The 22,021-nt window shown below is 46.2% G+C and overlaps 1 protein-coding gene across 1 annotated transcript in view; it reads left to right on the forward strand.

Moving 5' to 3' along the window:
- The first annotated feature begins 11,564 nt into the window (after window positions 1-11,564).
- LOC126088374 (histone-lysine N-methyltransferase 2D-like) overlaps window positions 11,565-22,021 on the forward strand; it is a 155,934-nt gene continuing 145,477 nt past the window's right edge. The window contains exon 1 of the mRNA XM_049906512.1: window positions 11,565-11,649. Within this exon, the coding sequence (XP_049762469.1) occupies window positions 11,578-11,649 (72 nt within the window). The 5' untranslated portion in view covers window positions 11,565-11,577. The remainder of the gene's footprint in view (window positions 11,650-22,021) is intronic.

Genomic DNA, 22,021 nt, shown 5'->3' on the forward strand with positions numbered 1-22,021 from the left:
CAGAACGAGAATTCCGACCACAAAACCTCCTGTGCTGAAGTAAAGTACTATTGGGACGGATCTTTGCAGCTCGTATAGCTCTTAGCTCATTTCGAGTGTTATTACTTAACTAGTACACGTAGACCATCTTAAGAAATATCGTGAAACTTCGTACACGCAATTTAGACATCTTAACAATTTTATACCTGGAATTGAAATTCGTTTAAACAAGCTAAGATCGAAGGTATTTTGGTTCCCTGCGTCACGCTCAGATTCCATGTTACTTAGTTTTTCCGATTGTGGGAAAACTAAATGACAGCGAACAATTATATTTTGTTTACTGTTGCAGTTATCCAGATTGTCGAATCTCTGTTGTAGCTGACTGCCTTACAGTGACATTGTATAAGACGCGCAAGTGACAAAGGAAAAAAGAAACTTTGGAAGAATATAGCAAATCAAATCACAAGGATGGTAAAATCAATACATATCGGCACTTGATAAATTTCTTTTTGTTGGCATTTTTTGATGTCTCTTTCGGTTACAGATGCTGTGCGAAATTAAAAACTGTTGGAACAGCGTCAGCCTTTACCTACGCATCTCCTAATCTCTCCCTACAAAAAAAAACCTTCTGCAAAATGTTTAGAGCACACTTTTGATTATTTTATAGGGACGAAATCCTTCCTTTTTACTTTTCTGGAGCCATGTTTTGACTCCCTGTTCATCTGTCGGGAAATTAAAATAGAAAAATCACGTAATGCAGGAAACTCTCATGCCCAAAGGGTTTGAGAGGCTGCATGAAACAGAGTAAATTAATCTGACTTGCATGTATATATGTTAGCTGCAGATGAATAACAATTTACTCAAACATACTTCAGATTTAGGTACCACCACTCTCGTAAACACAAGGCCAAAAAATTTCAAAAATTTGTCATAAAATATAATGTCTTGTCTCGATATTTTTAACATATAAATTGCCTCATGCCAATACGACATTTACAAGGAGACGGAAGTTGTACCTACCTTTGAAAAGTAACTCGTCATTCTTTCACGTACTTTTCATTGCATCCGTAACAACAATACTACACCATAGCTGCTACTAATACTCCAACATACAGAAAGCCACGTAAAATAAGGTAAATACGTGTAATAAACAAGTTTCGCTACTGTCACAACACGCTATCAAACAGCGTCGCCCTAATACCACAGACTATCCCGGTCTGATATTAAGACCATGCACAGCCGGCTATGCCCACTCCATCGGTATTTATTCTCTATTGGAAGGTCCCACTCCTTGTGCCGCCAGTCGCCAGAGTACCTGCCCATACGCGGAGCCGCGGCATACGACGCTGTTCACACTGATTACTTCGTGAATGCATCGAAATAGGCATTCTATTCACTCTTCACTAAGCAATAGCTCAGTTGTTGTTTTCTATGTACGCAGATCTCTACTACTTTTATTGGTATTTTGTGGCTGTCAGTCATGTCATCTTTCATGTATTCTTAAATTTTCTGTACATTTAACTTATTATTGTCACAGTACTGTTCTTTCTATTTTGTAACAGATCTGATTATGGCAGTAAGCCGAAACCGCTCATTGTGAATTGTATACTACATGTGATCAAGAGCAACATTTATGAATAAAGTTACCGGACGCCGAAGTACTTTGCGGCGTAATTAAGCCACTGAGTCGGCCCGGTTGGCCGTGCGGTCTAACGCACGGCTTTCCGGGCTGGAAGGAGCGCCTGGTCCCCGGCACGAATCCGCCGGGTGGATGTGTTTCGAGGTCCGGTGAACCGGCCAGTCCGTGGATGGTTTTTAGGCGGTTTTCCATCTGCTTCGGCGAATGCGGGCTGGTTCCCCTTATTCCGCCTCAGTTACACTATGTCGGCGATTGATGCGCAAACAAGTTCTCCACGCAAACATAGGGGTTACACTCGTCTGGTGTGAGACGTTCCCTGATGGGGGGGGGGGGGTCCACCCGGGGCCGAACCGCTCAATAACCCCTGGGTTCGATGTGGGGCGGCAGAGGGGTGAAGTGAAGTGGACTGCGGTAGTCATCGTGTGGTTATGGACCACTGCGGCTGCGGCGGGGACGGAGCCTTTCCGTCGTTTCTAGGTCCCCGGTTAACATACAGTTAAGCCATTAAAGGCGCGACTTTCTTGGTCAACGGCAAGCTAGTCACGGCACTGAGTAACGTAAAGACATGCAGAGTGCGGTTGTAGCTTAAGATACGACAGTGAAACATGACTAGCGGCCTGTTCAACAATTCGTAAAGCACGTAGCATTACTCTACACTCCTTGCTCCTTCATTCACAGTTTTCTTCATCTCGTTTTTGCTGAAGACACTTCTGACTTAGAAAGGTTGGTAAGGCGGCCTGGCGCCCTAGAATATGTAGCATTCATATTTTTATGATTTATATCATCACCACCATCATCTCTACTTCTAGATGTAGGCCATATCTCCTGCTCGGCTCCATGGAGTCTACTCATCGTCTCAAAGACCTTTCAACATTTTTGATGAGTGTTTAGATGGTCTGACAGGCTGCTGATTGGCATTCTTTAATAAGATCGATCCATTTTTCATTGTGTTCTCTAACATTTCACGTCCTGGCTACTTTTCTAACCCTTTACATCTCCACTGATTGCGAAGTATGTCTGACATTAAACAGTCTTTTATGTACCTCAGGAAGAGCAAATCTATTACTTGTATTCGATTTTCTTCCCTTCTTCCCCAAATTCATTTCTCACTTTCATATAGTAGCATAGGTTGAGCACTAGTTTTGCAGAATGTTGATTCTCTACTTTCCTTCTGTCATATTTCTAGAGCCGTTGTACAACCCCATAAAATTTCCAAATTTGTTTAACTTATTAGTTAGATCGTCTTTGTTCTTAAGATATGCTATTTTATATGAAGTGTGACGACTTTGAGAACGAATTCTAAACTTAATGGAAATCTCCGTTTGAGCATCACAACCTTTGATTTTTTTCGGAGATACTCAAATTATACTATTTATATATTTGATTGCTTGAAGAAACAGCATATTGGGGATTTTCTTGTCTTTCTGCCAAAATTCTTTGATCGTGTGCAAGCGAAATTGATTTCACTAAATAATTTCGTGCTAACTAAATACGTCCTTTTTAACTGTATCTTTAAATACTCACATGCACGTCGATAAAGCAATGAATATTTTTCACTGTTCAGATAACAATACAGAGGCAAATTGACGGAAGGGACTTCTCGGGAAATGGTGGAAAGATGTGGTGCATCTACAAGAACCCCCTTTCAAGCTTTTCGTGAGTAGTTATTCAGTGTTTAGAATAATCATCAAATCCGCCTCAAGGAAGAGATCAAATGTATTCGGTAGCGTTCTACCAGGATTCAACCTGATTAATGTCATCAGTAAGAGGGCTTTAAGCAGTGCTTAGGAATCTGAACGACGGGATGTGTTCTTTTCGCTTTTCGTCTGAGACTGTTGACTGTGCATTATAGGACAGTTATCGTAGCCTGCCAAAAAAAAACAAAAAAAAAACAAAAAAGTGAGAAAGGGGGGGGGGGGCAGAAGAGACAGAAAGAGAGAGTAGGAGAAGAATTGGAGGAGGAAGAAGAAACGGAGACGGAAAGAGAGAGAGAGGAGAAGAAGAAGAAGAAGAAAGACTTGCTTCTGACTCAGCCTACGTCTCGGAATCAGGAGGCTAAGCCCATTTCTTCCAAGAGCTGTTACACGAAGGACTAATAAAGATATATACTCCTTTTGCTACGTGCCAAACAATGTCTTTTAGACTACACACATTCGTGTTTGTGAAAACGAGGGAACCACGATGAAAGCGTTCAAATGATGCGAAGGTTTAGGAAACATTTGTATGTTTATGAAGCGCTTGATCGTTTAGAACGTACAACCTTTCGGCAGAGTTACCGTCAAAGTGATAGATCCCAGAACAGCGGCAGCCTGCTTACCTAGACTCCAGCGTACGCTCATGACGATAAAGACAGCACCACCAAGTCACTTCCATACACCTCAATGTAACTTTCTGTGGTCCAATGCAGCCCATATTTTGCTCAACTTCAAGCCATCCTATTCTTAGGTCTTCAACCATCAGGCTGATTAGTAGCAATTCACCACGAATTCCTATCTTCGGTCTTCCTCTTGAGAGCGGTACAGGTGGTGCAGCTGGTATTTATGTTCAGTGGTAGAAACAGAAATATTTTGTTGTCCGTGAGAGGCTTGGGTGCATAGAACGAACTGGGCAGCGCCTCAGGGCTAAATAACGACCAGAGATGTAGCCTCCAAGCTCCGCCCCTAAGCCGACATGTAACGGTGTTTTCCTTCGTCTCGTTGTAATATCTACTCCTTCGTACGAAGTGTAGCACACGGCTTATATACACTACTCGCCATTAAAATTGCTACACCATGAAGATGACGTGCTACAGACGCGAAATTTAACCGACAGGAAGAACATGCTGTGATATGCAAATGATTAGCTTTTCAGAGCATTCACACAAAGTTGGCGCCGGTAGCGACACCTACAACGTGCTGACATGAGGAAAGTTTCCAACCGATTTCTCATACACAAACAGCAGTTGACCGGCGTTGCCTGGTGAAATGTTGTTGTGATGCCTCGTGTAAGGAGGAGAAATGCGTACCAACACGTATCCGACTTTGATAAAGGTCGGATTGTAGCCTATCGCGATTGCGGTTTATTGTATCGCGACATTGCTGCTCGCGTTGGTCGAGATCCAATGGCTGTTAGCAGAATATGGAATCGGTGGTTTCAGGAGGGTAATACGGAACGCCGTGCTGGATCCAAACGGCCTCGTATCACTAGCAGTCGAGATGACGGGCATCTTATCCGCATGGCTCTAACGGATCGTGCAGCAACGTCTAGATCCGTGAATCAACAGATAGGGACGTTTGCAAGACAACAACCATCTGCACGAACAGTTCGACAACGTTTGCAGGAGCAGAGACTATCAGCTCGGAGACCAGGGCTGCGGTTACCCTTGACGCTGCATCACAGACAGGAGCGCCTGCGAAGGTGTACTCAACGAAGAACCTGGGTACACGAATGGCAAAACTTTATTTTTTCCGGATTAATCCAGGTTCTGTTTACAGCATCATGATGGCCGCATCCGTGTTTGGCAACATGGCGGTGAACGCATATTGGAAGCGTGTATTCGTCATCGCCATACTGGCGTATCACCCGGCGTTATGGTATAGGGTGCCATTGGGTACACGTCTCTTTCACCTCTTGTTCGCATTGACGGCACTTTGAACAGTGGACGTTACATTTCAGATGTGTTACGACCCGTGGCTCTACCCTTCATTCGATCCCTGCGAAACCCTACATTTCAGCAGGTTAATGTGCGACCGCATGTTGCAGGTCCTGTACGGGCCTTTCTGGATACAGAAAATGTTCGGCTGCTGCCCTGGCCAGCACATTCTCCAGATCTCTCACCAATTGAAACCGTCTGGTCAATGGTGGCCGAGCAACTGGCTCGTCACAATACGCCAGTCACTACCCTTGATGAACTGTGGTATCGTGTTGAAGCTGCATGGGCAGCTGTACCTGTACACGCCATCCAAGCTCTGTTTGACTTAATGCCTAGGCGTATCAAGGTCGTTATTACGGGCAGAGGTGGTTGTTCTGGGTACTGATTTCTCAGGATCTATGCACCCAAATTGCGTGAAAATGTAATCACATGTCAGTTCTAGTATAATATATTTGTCCAATGAATACCCGTTTATCATCTGCATTTCTTCTTGGTGTAGCAATTTTAATGTCCAGTAGTGTATGTTTCATCGTTCGTTAGTATCTCTGTGCCCTAGGCCCAATTGATGTCTCAGAGTTTGGGTAGCTGTACATGTCTTCGAGGATTTGGCGAACTGTTAATATTTCTCCACAGCCACACTGCCGGGGTTCCTCTTGCTGTAGTAGAAATTCATGAGTCGTTTTGGTGTGTCCATTTCTGAGACGACATAAGGCAGTACCTTTCCTTCTTGAGCGTTGTGGCGATGTCTTCCAGAATTAAGTTCTGTGTTTGATGGTCCGTAATTTATTGGATTGTGAACTATGTTGCCATTTGTCTTCCCATTTATTCAGGATGTGGCGGCTAATGCATGTTATTAAGTCAGCATCTGGAATGTCTAGTTCTAGTGTTCACGTCCCCACTCCTTCGTTGGCTAGTTGCCAGCCAGCTCACGACATGGCGCCCTGTACTTGTAGCACCAGATGTATATGCTCAGGTCATGTAAAAGTCGTAATTTACAGACAGATGGCTAAGGGGCGCGGAGCTGGTACAAAACTACGACCCCCTTCCCCCTCAATACTGACATCTAAATCTACCGCAGTGGTGGCATTATATGCTGCATCACCTATAATTCACTAATTTTGTTATAATGGTTGAATATCTTAGGTAAATTGATTTTATTTGCCATTGTTTCCATAGGAAGCCAATATACACAATAATATGCATGAATTTTATTTTATTCTCTTGATTTATTTCTATAAAAATAGTTATTTGCATTTTAACGTTTTCTTAAGGAACAAAGCGGAAATGCATGTGTCATCTGATGTTTTTTCTTCTGAAATATCAGTGTTACTCTCGGAAGAAACATTGACTATTAATTTTACGTTGTCACACTGGTATTTTTTAGTGTTTGCACATAGATAGTTACCTCATCTGAATCCACTGTTGGCATTTAATACTTGATGAGTCATCCAAGTGGCTTAATCACCGCTTTGTACCGTGTAGACTTTGATAAACAAACTTGTGAATGCATTCCTCACTCAGTTGATGAAACCACTCACGCATAAGAATCTTCAACAGGTCCTGTCTATTCCATGGATTCTACACTCCTGGAAATGGAAAAAAGAACACATTGACACCGGTGTGTCAGACCCACCATACTTGCTCCGGACACTGCGAGAGGGCTGTACAAGCAATGATCACACGCACGGCACAGCGGACACACCAGGAACCGCGGTGTTGGCCGTCGAATGGCGCTAGCTGCGCAACATTTGTGCACCGCCGCCGTCAGTGTCAGCCAGTTTGCCGTGGCATACGGAGCTCCATCGCAGTCTAACACTGGTAGCATGCCGCGACAGCGTGGACGTGAACCGTATGTGCAGTTGACGGACTTTGAGCGAGGGCGTATAGTGGGCATGCGGGAGGCCGGGTGGACGTACCGCCGAATTGCTCAACACGTGGGGCGTGAGGTCTCCACAGTACATCGATGTTGTCGCCAGTGGTCGGCGGAAGGTGCACGTGCCCGTCGACCTGGGACCGGACTGCAGCGACGCACGGATGCACGCCAAGACCGTAGGATCCTACGCAGTGCCGTAGGGGACCGCACCGCCACTTCCCAGCAAATTAGGGACACTGTTACTCCTGGGGTATCGGCGAGGACCATTCGCAACCGTCTCCATGAAGCTGGGCTACGGTCCCGCACACCGTTAGGCCGTCTTCCGCTCACGCCCCAACATCGTGCAGCCCGCCTCCAGTGGTGTCGCGACAGGCGTGAATGGAGGGACGAATGGAGACGTGTCGTCTTCAGCGATGAGAGTCGCTTCTGCCTTGGTGCCAATGATGGTCGTATGCGTGTTTGGCGCCATGCAGGTGAGCGCCACAATCAGGACTGCATACGACCGAGGCACACAGGGCCAACGCCCGGCTTCATGGTGTGGGGAGCGATCTCCTACACTGGCCGTACACCACTGGTGATCGTCGAGGGGACACTGAATAGTGCACGGTACATCCAAACCGTCATCGAACCCATCGTTCTACCATTCCTAGACCGGCAAGGGAACTTGCTGTTCCAACAGGACAATGCACGTCCGCATGTATCCCGTGCCACCCAACGTGCTCTAGAAGGTGTAAGTCAACTACCCTGGCCAGCAAGATCTCCGGATCTGTCCCCCATTGAGCATGTTTGGGACTGGATGAAGCGTCGTCTCACGCGGTCTGCACGTCCAGCACGAACGCTGGTCCAACTGAGGCGCCAGGTGGAAATGGCATGGCAAGCCGTTCCACAGGACTACATCCAGCATCTCTACGATCGTCTCCATGGGAGAATAGCAGCCTGCATTGCTGCGAAAGGTGGATATACACTGTACTAGTGCCGACATTGTGCATGCTCTGTTGCCTGTGTCTATGTGCCTGTGGTTCTGTCAGTGTGATCTTGTGATGTATCTGACCCCAGGAATGTGTCAATAAAGTTTCCCCTTCCTGGGACAATGAATTCACGGTGTTCTTATTTCAATTTCCAGGAGTGTATTTTGCTACAGCATTTCTCATATTTTTCCAACAGTTCAAAGTAAGATTCAGATCAGGGCTATTTCCATGCCATTCTAATATTTGAAGTCTTGTCTAACGATAATTTGCACCTAAAATTTAGGAATGCGTAACAATTAAGCTGGAACATCTGTTTCATGCTTTATACAAACATTGTTCACAGGATTTACTTGCGAAGCTCCGTTTCAAGGAGCAGAATCATCCTCGAAAATGCAACTGGAAACATCTCCACACTGACTCTTATTAAGGTAATAAGCTTCATTCAAAGGATGCTGCTGTATACATTTGCATTGACTGTGTTATTTATGAAGTCCCGACGACCTATTTCGCTGGTATAAATGCGTCCCAGATCATCTGTCCTGTGTTACACAGAAAGGCGAAAATCCTGTGCTCTCTGACTCACAAACACTTCGCCATCGGAGCCATGCAGATTAAATTTAAGCTCATCTGAAAAGATTACTCTGCTCCACATCTCTGGCGCCCGTGTCACATGTGCTGTTGACCACTTTAGCCGCTGTTGTCACATTGTTTTTGTCAATAAAGGCTTCTTTCTACGTCAATGGGTAGCGAGTTCAGCTTTCAGCAGTCCGTTTGTAACAGTTCTACTGGTTACTGAGGCGTCACAGATTTCTTCCCAGTCTTGATTTAGTGCAGCTCATGACAGGCTATGATCCATGAGAGAAAGTCTTTTCAACATCTTTCCTTGTTTGACAGGCGGCCTTTTCCTAAGACTGCCTTTCTCACGATCAATAGTCCATTACTCCCTGTCTTTCTTCAGTAACCTCTAAATTGTGGACTGATTAAAATCTATCGTACAGGATGTCTCTTGTGCTAAGGCCAACTGATACATAAGCAAGTATAGCACCTTTCTTCTTTGGCGTTAATTCCAATAGCCGGCCCGTCTTCTTATTTCAGTGTATCAGCACAAAATGACTGCATTGTAGATGACAACAATGGCAACCAAGGAGTTGGATATTGTTGGAAAATGTGGTAGAAAGTGAAGTAATAATATGTAACCGACGGTTTAACAACATTGGACAGGTATAGCCTGAATCAAACAGCCGCCAAAGAGGAAACTATGAAGTAATAATTGGTGATACGATAAATAATTCTTCCACGATAGCTGTGAACTACACTATGTGATCGAAAGTATCCGGACACCCCAAAAACATACATTTTTCATATTAGGTGCATTGTGCTGCCACCTATTGCCAGGTACTCAATATCAGCGACATCAGTAGTCATTAGACGTCGTGAGAGAGCAGAATGGGGCACTTCGCGGAACTCGCGGACTTCGAACGGGGTCAGGTGACTAGGTGTCACTTGTGTCATACGTCTGTAAGCGAGATTTCCACACTCCTAAACATCCCTAGGTCCACTGTTTCTGAAGTAGTAGTGAATAAAAACCTGAAGGGACACTACAGCACAAAAGTCTGTTGACTGGCAGAGACCGACGACAGTTGGAAAGGGTCGTAATGTGTGATAGGCAGACATCTATAAACACCATCGCACAAGATTCCCAACTACGTCAGGATCCACTGCAAGTACTATGACAGTTAGGCAGGAGGCGAGAAAACATGGATTTCGTGGTCGAGCAGCTGCTCATAAGCCACACATCAAGCCAGTAAATGCCAAACGAAGCCTCGCTTGGTGTAAGGAGCGTAAATATTGGACGAATTAACAGTGGAAAAACGTTGTGTGGAGTGACTAATCACGGTACACAATGTGGCGATCCGATGGCAGGGTGTGGGTATGGCGAATGCCCAGTGAATGTCATCCGGCAGCGTGTGTAGTGCCAACAGTAAAATTCGGATTCCGTGGTGTTATGGTGTGGTCATGTTTTTCGCGGAGGGGGTTTGCATCCCTTGTTTTGCGTGGCACTATCACGGCACAGGGCTACATTGATGTTTTAAACACCTTCTTCGTTCCCACTGGTGAAGAGCAATTCGGGGATGGCGACTGCATCTTTCAATACGATGGAGCACCTGTTCATAATGCACGGCCTGTGGCGGAGTGGTTACACGACAATAGCATCCGTATAATGGACTGGCCTGCATAGAGTACTGACCTGAATCCTATAGAACACGTTTGGGATGTTTTGGAACGCAGACTTCGTGCAAGGCCTCACCGACCGACAGATACCTCTCCTCAGTGTAGCACTCCGTGAAGAATGGGCTGCCATTCCCCAAGAAACCTTCCAGCACCTGATTGGACGTATACCTCCGAGAGTGGAAGCTGTCATCAAGGCTAAGGGTGGGCCAGCACCATATTGAATTCCAGCATTACCGATGGAGAGATCCACGAACTTGTAAGTCATTTTCAGCCAGTTGTCCGTATACTTTTGATCACACAGTGATCTTTTCACGAGCCTGGGTATTTTGACATTGGCCTCTCATTATGTATATTCCTTATTGTCGTTTCTTGTTACCAATATTAGTTTATTTCCAACAATAAGCAGCTTTCACTCGGTTAATACTCGGCAGAAATCAAACCTCCATTTGGATCGGACTTCCTTAACTCTTGCGCAAAAAGGTGTGCAGTATACTGCTGCATCCATTTTCAATAAGCTGCCACTCGAATTCAAAAATCTTAACAGTAATCCACGCCCTTTCAAATCGAAACTGAAGAGTTTTCTCATGGGTCACTCCTTCTATTCTGTCGAGGAGTTCCTTGAAAAATTAAGATGATTCTCATTGTATTGCCGATAGCGTTTGCTTAAACTTATGGACTGATTTTCTTTCAGGTTCATGAACATTTCTTTTAATCTGTTATTACTTTTATGTTGTATGTTCATGTACTGACACGTTCCATGACCTTGGAGATTTGCTCCTCAATTTGGTCCTAAGGAATTTGACATGTAAATAAATAAATAAAAAAAATAGTGTAGTTCACAACTATCGTGGTAGAGTTATTTATCGTATCACCAATTATATTTTTCTGATGTCCAGTATCGCTAATCTCTGGCTACCACAGGACGTCAGGGAGCGAGGGGAAGAAGAGGTTGCCCGCACCCCGCCTTACCCCTCGCAGGCATTCTGAGCTGCCTGCTGTCGGCGCGATAGGGGCTGATGACGTCACCGGCCCTCGGAGGGAGGCTGGCGGCGGAGAGGAGAGCGGCCCGCTGGCAGCGGCCGTGGCGCCCCTCCTCATCGGACGAGGCGACTTTCGATTGCGTGAAGACGCTTTGGCCGCGCCCGGGGCAGGAGAAAGCCGGGAGGCGCGCGTATGTGAGAGGCGAGCGGCCGGCTGGAGCTGCGGCTGGGGTGACCCGGATCCTCAGTCGAGGCCCGACCCTCCGCCAGCGACGATGCCGCTGCCGCCTCAGGTCTCGCTGCTGCACCTCCTGCTGCTCGCCGCCGTCGCGGCCGCCTCGCCCGCGGTGAGTAACTCACCACCGCATACGACCCTACCGACCTGTACTCCGACAACTTGTGCGTCGCTTTTAAAAATTACGAATTGATCTTCATGTGCGGCTCCTCAGCCGTGTATTTTTAAAGACATTGTTTTGGTTCCTCGTCGTCTGTTATTTACGCGTATTTGCTTTGATTAATTTTGCACGACTGGCCAGTTTCGTTCCTACAGGTCATTCTCAAGTGCTGTAGATGTCAACAATTCGTGAGCGGATATAATACGACATGTTGGTACCCCAGCACTTGTGAATGGCCTGAAAGAACGAAATTTACCAATCGTGCAAAATTAAGGGAAGCAAATACGCGTAAACAACAGCAGAGATGTCGAAAATGGTTCAAATGGCTCTGAGCACTATGGGACTTAACTTCTGAGGTCATCTGTCCCCTAGAACTTAGAACAACTTAAACCTAACTAACCCAAGAGCATCACACACATCTATGCCCGAGGCAGGATTCGAACCTGCAACCGTGGCGGTCGCGCGGTTCCAGACTGTAGCGCCGCGAACCGCTCGGCCACCCGGCCGGCGCCGAGATGTCCTTTAATCTTATATTGTCTAGGGAGCATCCAGGGCTTTCCTATGGCTGAGTTCACTAGGTCGTTGAGTAAAAGCTCTGTCGTGAGATAGCCAGTCCAAATGGAGATGGCACAAACTGTTTTCAGCCTCTTGGCTTAGGTCCCCAATGGATCAGCTACAGCAGGCAGTTGAGAATTTTGCCTGCGAGCGGCGAGTAGTGAGTGGGGAACCCTACATTTCCTTCCGACCCGTGGTTGCCCGTGGCCTGGTTACTGAACTTTAGAAAAATATTGCCTTACTACTACACTTCATAGTCAACCTAGCTGTGTTTATTGTGCACCATCTCGCAGTATCTTTTGTTCAATACATACTGCACCAGTTATAGAAAGGAAAATTTTAGTGTCAGATGCATAGGCACGACAGCCTTATTGTAAGCAATAAACGGGTGCGCAAAATCCTACCATTGCCACAGTTTTAAATGAATTAAGCGAAGCATGTATCGTTATGAAAAACGCATTTCAATAGCTGCATGAACATCACCAATATTAACGCATTATTGAGCCAGAAGTTACTGACACCATTTACACACAAATGAAGAATTTGGCCGATATTTGCATCTACGTTCACATAAATATCCCGCAAGCCATCATATGGTGAATGGCGGAGCGTACCATATATCACTACAACAAGCGGTGTTCACTAAGTAAGGCAACCCTCACTTTTTTGGCAGGTTTCGGCTGAGAAAAAAAGCGGAACGTGTGTGGGACATCGTGGAATATTCCCACTTCAGTCCCCATAGTTTCATGAAGTTCCGATTGGTGCGGCGCTGTACGTTGCCACCAAAATGGCGTCTGTAACGGAGGTACATTGAAAGAAGAGAGCTGTAATTCAGTTTCTTTTACCGAAAAACCAGAGCATCGCTCATATTCATAGGCAATTACAGAATGTCTACGGAGATCTGACAGTGAACAAAAGCGCGGTGAGTCGTTGGGCGTCTATCACCATCTGAACAAGGTGGCGTTTTGAGACGTTTTTATCAAACATCGTCAAGAGCGATGAAATATGGGTTCATCATTTCGAACAAGAAACAAAACGGCAGTCTATGGAGGGAGACCACACCACCTTTCCTCCGAAGAAAAAGTTCAAAGCCGCTCTCTCAGCCAGTAAAGTCTTGGGGAATGCCTTCTCGGCCTTTGAAGGGGCTACTCTGATGTCCACCTTTTTTCGGTGCAACGAGCACTATGAAGTGCATTGTGCTACTCTCAGGAAAATGAAGAAACGATTTCTGCGTGTTCATCTCTACAAAAATGCAAACGAACTTCTCCTTCTCCGTGACAACGTAAGGCCTCGCAAGTCTGCGCACCTTAGAGCAGCTCGCAAAACTTCATTGGACCGTTCTTCCTGACCACCATACAGCTCGGATATCGCACCTTCCGACTGCCATCTCTTTGGCCCAATGAAAGATGCACTGTGCAGATGCAGTAGGTGGATGATGGGGAGGTCATTGATGCAGCACGACCTTGGCTCCGACGTCGATCAGTAGAGTGTTAGCATGCGGGCATACATGCCCTCCCAGCAAGGTGCCTCAAGGCCGTCGCACTGAACGGAGATTAGGTTGAATAATAGGGTTTTTAGCCAAAAGGGTGGGGAATAATATGGTCTACTTGAATCCCGAATAAAACCAATCTGCTTTTAGAAGAAAAATGTGTTACATTACTTACTGAAAGCGGCTCGTAGTAATTCCCTTTTCTGTTCTAACCGCAGATGCGAGGGAAAAACGACTGTCTATATGTTTCTGTACGAGCCCTAATTTCTCTTATCTTGCATTTGTCCCCCTTAGGCGACATTTACTATGGTGGCAGTATAACCGTTTCACAGTCAGCCGCAAATGATGGTTCTCTAAATTTTCTCAATAAAGTTTTGGGAAAAGAACGTCGTCGTCCCTCCACAAACTCCCATTTGAGTTTAAGAAGCGTCTCCATAATACTCGCGTGTGGACGAGCCTGCCGGAAGATTTATTCTACTTACGTCACTCAGATCTTCTCAAGCCACAGTTACAATGTTGATGTGACTGAAATTATGAACACATTTTAGAATGGCTCGTACTATACTGTCAAAATCACATCACAAGACACGCATGGACGGGCAAGTCGCTGAAGTGGCATCCAACTGAAAGACTTGCGTCAGGCCCTTCAGCCAAACGAAATTATTATTATTATTATTACAAGACTCGCAGCCGCATTCTTGTGGCACGCGTTCTTCTCGGCTTCGGACAGTAATTGTGGTCTAATGTAGGACGGGTCGGTACTTGTGTGAGTGCCCTTACTGCTGAACGGCCGCAGTTAGCGGTCTCCTATGCCTGCTAGTACGACTGTAAACCGTTCTTTAGTTGATGGACCATGCACCTGAACCTTGCGCTTCATCTGTTATAAATCAAGTGTTTGGACCTACGCAGTTTTGTGGGGAGTGTGAGTGTCATTCGTATTCAGTTGATCAGTCACTCAGCTTTGCGTTAATGCACAATTTAGTCATAAGCTACGACGTTTCCGTAGAGCACCTGTAATTTCAGTGCAATGCGCAGGTAGAGGGTGCGCTAAATAACATTCCACAAGTAGCGAACCCACTGGCGTATTTGTGAAAGTGCTTCAAAAAAAAATTACTCCGATACTCTCTACGAACTTTTCACAATTCCTGTTACAGGTCTGAGGCGTCTTGTCACGGTCAGCGCGGGCCCCACCCGTCGGAGGTTCGAGTCCTCCCTCGGGCATGGGTGTGTGTGTTGCCCGTAGATTAAGTTAGATTAAATAGTGTGTAAGCTTATGGACCGATGACCTCAGCAGTCTGGTCCCATGATACCTTACCACAAATTTTCAGTTTCCTATTACAGGCTGCTATGGGTTGTAAAGCGGCTTTGTAAATAAAGTTTTGATAAAGAAATTGTGTCCGGAAGCGCTGAATATAAAAGAATGAAGATTGTATCACTTTCAAATCTCCTGCTTCACGGTACCCACACAAAATGAGAAGTGGGCGACGTCAGTAATACACGATTGTAGAACAATTATTGGAAACAGTTACTTCCATATAATGTCTACGAGGATGGGTACGAAGTGATTTGAAGTGGAACGAGCACATAAAACTAATCGCAGGAAAGGCAGATTCCAGGAAGTGTAGTCCATCCACGAAGAAGGCAGTTTACAAACCAATACTTGACTACTGGTCGTCAGTATGGGGTCAGTGCCAGATACATCTACATCTACACGATTACTCTGAAGCTCACAATTAAATGCCTGGCATAGGGTTCATCGAACCATCTTCAAGCCGTTTCTCCACCGTTCCACTCTCGAAAGGTGCGAGGGAAAAACGAGCTCTTAAATCTTTCCGTGCGCGCTCTGATTTCTCTTATTTTATCATTATGATCTTTTCTCCCTATGTAGGTCGGCGCCAACAGAGTATTTTAACAATCGAAGGAAAAATTTGGCCATTGAAATTTCACGAGAAGATCCTGCCGCAACGAAAAACGCCTTTGTTTTAATTATTGCCACCCCAATTCATATATCATGTCCATGGCACACTCCCATGTTTCGCGGTAATGCAAAACCATCTGCCCTTCTTTACACTTTTCCTATGTCCACCGTCAGTCCCGTCTGATGCTGATCCCACATGGCACAGAAGTCCTCCGAAAGAGAGCGGACAATCGTAGTGTAAGCACTCTCTTTAGTAGACCTGTTGCGTTTTCTATGCGTTCTGTCAATAAATCGCAGTCTTTCTTTGTTCCCTCACAGCTTTCTCCACGTAATCGCTCCAATTTAAGGTACTCGTAATTGTAATCCTTAAGTATTTAGATATATTTACAGCCTTTAGATTTGTGTGGTTTATCGTGTAACCGAAATTTAGCGGATTTCTTTTAGTGCTCATCTGGATGACTTCACACTTTTCATAATTTAGTGTCAATTGTTACTTTTTGCACCATGCAGATATCTTGTCTAAATCATTTTGCAGTTGTTTTTGAACATTTGATGACTTTCCAAGACAGTAAATGACTGCTGTAAACAACATAAGAGGGCTGCTCCGTATTGTCTCTTATGACATTTATATAGATGAGGAACAGCAGAGAGCCTATAATGCTCTCTTGGGAAACGCCATATATCACTTCCGTTTTAATGGATGAGTTCTCGTTAATTACTACGAACTGACACTTATGGCAGAAACTCACGAAACCAGTCGCACAGCTGAGGCTTTACCCGATAGACACGCAATTTGATGAGAGGTCTCGTGTGGGGAATGGTGTCAAAAGCCTTCTGCAAATCTAAAAATACGGAATCAGTATGACATCCCTTGTGGATAGCACACATTACTTCGTGAGTGATACGACTGGCAGAGGAATAGAGAAAATCCAAAGAAGAGTAGCAGCTTTCGTTACAGGTTCATTTAATAAGTGCGAAAGCGTCACAGAGATGATCAACCAATTCCAGCTGCACACTCTGCAAGAGAAGCGTTGTGCATCACTGTGTGGTTTACTGTTGAAGTTCCGAGATCGTACGTTCCTGGATTATTTAGTAAGTTCAGGGCGATTAGACACAGTATGAATAGCTTTAAGGATGTTGCATGGTGGGTTACGCTAAGAAATAATTGTTAAGAAAAAAATTCGATACGTCAGTTAGCGTTCAAGTTAGCCAATCAGGCCGTTGCGCTCACAAATTCAATCGGCTCGGCAGATACAATTAGTGTCAGTTCTCGCAGTTACATGATAATGCACGAGACTGCTTAGCCTTTGGCTCGGGTTCGATCCTTGCTACCGTCCAATGTCTAATTTTTGTACCGCTCCCTTGTTCGGTTTTAGGAAACAAACGGAAAACACGTTTGGCGACACCGTCTCTGAAGAGCCGCTTGAATTTGAGCACGTAACGGCCTGATTGGCCAACTTCAATGCTAATTAACTCGGAAACGTCGCGGCGTATCGAATTTTTTTTCTTAACAGTTATTTCTCAGCACAGCCTACACTGCAACACCCCTACACTCTCTTCAGCCCGTTTCTGATCACTCTGTATAATGCTTCCTCGTACGTACTTTTCGCGAAAAGACCATCAAGATACAAGTAGAGAGATTAGATGATGATGCTTGGTCTGTGGGGCGCTCAATAGCGCAGTCATCAGTGCCCGTACAAATTCCAAATACACTCCTGGAAATTGAAATAAGAACACCGTGAATTCATTGTCCCAGGCAGGGGAAACTTTATTGATACATTCCTGGGGTCAGATACATCACATGATCACACTGACAGAACCACAGGCACATAGACACAGGCAACAGAGCATGCACAATGTCGGCACTAGTACAGTGTATATCCACCTTTCGCAGCAATGCAGGCTGCTATTCTCCCATGGAGACGATCGTAGAGATGCTGGATGTAGTCCTGTGGAACGGCTTGTCATGCCATTTCCACCTGGCGCCTCAGTTGGACCAGCGTTCGTGCTGGACGTGCAGACCGCGTGAGACGACGCTTCATCCAGTCCCAAACATGCTCAATGGGGGAGGGATCCGGAGATCTTGCTGGCCAGGGTAGTTGACTTACACCTTCTAGAGCACGTTGGGTGGCACGGGATACATGCGGACGTGCATTGTCCTGTTGGAACAGCAAGTTCCCTTGCCGGTCTAGGAATGGTAGAACGATGGGTTCGATGACGGTTTGGATGTACCGTGCACTATTCAGTGTCCCCTCGACGATCACCAGTGGTGTACGGCCAGTGTAGGAGATCGCTCCCCACACCATGATGCCGGGTGTTGGCCCTGTGTGCCTCGGTCGTATGCAGTCCTGATTGTGGCGCTCACCTGCACGGCGCCAAACACGCATACGACCATCATTGGCACCAAGGCAGAAGTGACTCTCATCGCTGAAGACGACACGTCTCCATTCGTCCCTCCATTCACGCCTGTCGCGACACCACTGGAGGCGGGCTGCACGATGTTGGGGCGTGAGCGGAAGACGGCCTAACGGTGTGCGGGACCGTAGCCCAGCTTCATGGAGACGGTTGCGAATGGTCCTCGCCGATACCCCAGGAGTAACAGTGTCCCTAATATGCTGGGAAGTGGCGGTGCGGTCCCCTACGGCACTGCGTAGGATCCTACGGTCTTGGCGTGCATCCGTGCGTCGCTGCGGTCCGGTCCCAGGTCGACGGGCACGTGCACCTTCCGCCGACCACTGGCGACAACATCGATGTACTGTGGAGACCTCACGCCCCACGTGTTGAGCAATTCGGCGGTACGTCCACCCGGCCTCCCGCATGCCCACTATACGCCCTCGCTCAAAGTCCGTCAACTGCACATACGGTTCACGTCCACGCTGTCGCGGCATGTTACCAGTGAGACTGCGATGGAGCTCCGTATGCCACGGCAAACTGGCTGACACTGACGGCGGCGGTGCACAAATGCTGCGCAGCTAGCGCCATTCGACGGCCAACACCGCGGTTCCTGGTGTGTCCGCTGTGCCGTGCGTGTGATCATTGCTTGTACAGCCCTCTCGCAGTGTCCGGAGCAAGTATGGTGGGTCTGACACACCGGTGTCAATGTGTTCTGTTTTCCATTTCCACGAGTGTATGTACCCAGTCCATTCTAGCTACTTTCACGAATGATGAGGACAACAAAAACACCCAGTCCCCGGGCAGAGATCATATCCAATCCGGCCGGGAATCGAACCCGGGACCCCATGATTCAGAGGTAGCAACGGTAGCCACTAGACCACGAGCTTCGGACAGAGAGAAATTCGAGCCCACACTAACAATCGTTGTTCGCGCGAACTATTCGGGACTGGATCAGGAAAGGGGGATGTGACAACGACAGCAAGGTGGCTTATGGAGTACATTTGTAGATATAGTGCAGACGTGGATGACATCACATACCATTTTCGTCAAACTACAACAACGGCTGCAGCAAACTGGTACGTTCTCAAGAAGGACTGTGTTGCTCCACGGACACGGACGGAGCTCTTTGAAGAGGACGCCCTGCGACACGTGGAAGACAACCCGACGACGAGTACACGGAACATTTCCCATGCCAAGGTCAAGGTCAAGGGCTCGAGTACAGCAAACGGGTCACAGTTCATTGTCTCTGCTGCGTGCGTACCCTGAAGCGGGAGATTTGAAATTGATCCGATCCTCAAATTTATTTTACATCCGAACATGTGTTCCTTATCAAAACTTTATGTGGCAAATCACCCTTACAACTCGCAGAAGCCTTGTGATAGGAATTGTGAAAGACCCTGCATACGCTGATTTGCTCGTGATGACTGGGTGTTGTGTGCTGTCCCTAGGTTAGTTAGGTTTAAGTAGTTCTAAGTTCTAGGGGACTGATGACCATAGATGTGCTCAGAGCCATTTGAGCCATTTTGAGCTGATTTGCTGTTGGTAGACCATTGCTGGAATGTTTCACGGTAATTATGTGCAGTTCTATTTGTGACTACTAAAATCGCACTGTCTCTAATTCAGCCGCGACGCGGTTAAATACACATATTTTTGTTTCTCTCATTCTATTACGAAAATAGATCAGAGACCGTGCAATTGTTGGCTTGGTAATATAGCGTCAATGTCTATACAGGGCGATTCAGCTGCCCCTACCGCTGTGGTTTTATGCAACACGCAGTGTTATATCTGGCCTTTAAAACCCACATGCGAGATTTTCATATTCTCTCACTCGCTTCAAGAATGAATACAAAAGTGGCCTTTAAACGCACCCTCACTCCCGCATTTAGACTCCCCAGACAGAATTTATAGTATGTTGCTCATGGCATTCTCACCTACCACTGCATAAATTATTTTTTCTTTTTAGTCCTCGTAGTTGTCTTTGACTGGCATTATTACGTCACCGGCTAAGTCGAGCACTTACAAATTGTAAAATTGGCATTTGTGTAAATTTTATGTAACAATATTGTGAATTTTAACTGTGGAAAACGAACATTTACATAGTTGTATTCATCAGGCCTTCTGACTTAAGAAACTACTGCGCTTGCAAGGTTTAAGTTTGGATCGTTTGTCAACGTAATTAGTTTTGGCGTAACCTTCAGAAAAGTCGTTTTTATTTAATTAAATCAATAACGTTAACGAAACAGCTGAATACGTTGTTGGTAACAGACCAATCGATAGAGACCAAAGAAGGTCGAATATCGGAAACAGTTCGTGTTTAGTCAAAAATTTTTGTACAGTAGCAGGAGGGAGCGCCACGAATAACAAACTAGAAATCTTGACTGATGAGGGATGAGTGTGGGTGTGGAGGTGCGTCTGAAGGTCATATTTGTACGTTTTTCTTGAATACTTCGAAAACCGTGGCCTCCAGCGAAAACATTAAATTTACTACAAGAAAGCTCCTGTTGATTTCTACCGTAGGGTTAATAGTATGCGTATAGCGATTGAGATAGTATGCAGGCCAGAACAACAATGCGTGTTGCATAAAACTACAGCTGTAGGGGCAGCTTTATCATCCTGTATATTTCTCCTACAATCAGGCACGCCCTGTTCACCAGATCATCTTAGATTCTTTTACGAAATTCGTCACACTTTTTCATTGTTAACCTAGCAGTTAATGACAACACTACCGTGTTTGTACACCGCAACCATCCATCCGAACGCCATACACTGATTCTGCCTGACCCAGTCCGCCTGCTTAGCTGGGTGGTAACGTGTTCGCCTCCCATGAAAGTGGGCCCGGGTTCGATTCCCGGCCAGGTTGGAGATTTTCTCCACTCGGGGACTGGGTGTTGTGTTGTCTTCATCATCATTTCATCCTCATCGACGGTGCGCAAATCGCCGAATGTGGCGTCCAGTGAAATAAGACTTGCACTTGGCGGCCGAACTACCCCGAATAGGGGCCTCCCGGACAACGATGCCGTACCCTTATTTCATTTCCATTTGTCTGACCCTGTCTGTCAGCGCATAATATAAGACGAACGTGAACACGAGGTATCGGTGTCTAACTACATTCCGAGCAAGTTCTTTAAATTTTTGTGGGAACCTTTGATCCTGAGGTAGCTGTCCCAAATTGTGAGGTGCCAAAGAAACTGGTGCACCTGCCAAATATCGTGTATCGAGTAGCTCCCCCCCCCCCCTCCCCCACCCGAGCACGCAGAAGTGCCACAGCGCAACTTGGCATGGACTCGACTAATGTCTGAAGTAGTGCTGGAGGGAACTGACATCATGAATCCTACAGTACGTGGCAATGCATCCCAGATACGCTCAATAATATTCATGTCTGGGGAGTTTGGAGGCCATCAAAAGTTTTTAAACTCAGAAGAGTGTTCCTGGAGCCACTCTGTGGCAATTCTGGACCTGTGGGGTGTCGCATTGTCCTGCTGGAATTGCCCAAGTTCGTTGGAATTTATGATGGACGTGAATGGATGCAGGTGATCAGACAGGATGCTTACATACGTGTCACTTGTCAGAGTCGTATCTAAACGTATCAGGGGCCACATATCACTCCAACCGCAGGCGCCCCACGCCATTACAGAGCCCTCACCAGCTTGAACTGTTCCCTGCTGACACGCAGGGTCCAAAAATTCATAAGGTTGTCTCCATTACCCGTACACGTCCATCCGCTAGATACAATTTGAAACGAGACTCGTTCGACCAGGCAATATGTTTCCAGTCATCAACAGTCCAATGTCGGGCCCAGACGAGGCGTAAAGCAATTTGTCGCGCAGTCATAAAGGGTACACGAGTGGACCTTTTGCTCCGAAAGCCTACGTCGGCAATGTATCGTTGAATGTTTGGCACGCTAACATTTGTTGATAGCTCAGCACTGAAATCTGCAGCAATTTGCGGAAGGGTTGCCCTTCTGTCAT

Source organism: Schistocerca cancellata, chromosome 6 (genome assembly GCF_023864275.1).
Source record: "Schistocerca cancellata isolate TAMUIC-IGC-003103 chromosome 6, iqSchCanc2.1, whole genome shotgun sequence".
Lineage (NCBI taxonomy): Eukaryota > Metazoa > Arthropoda > Insecta > Orthoptera > Acrididae > Schistocerca > Schistocerca cancellata.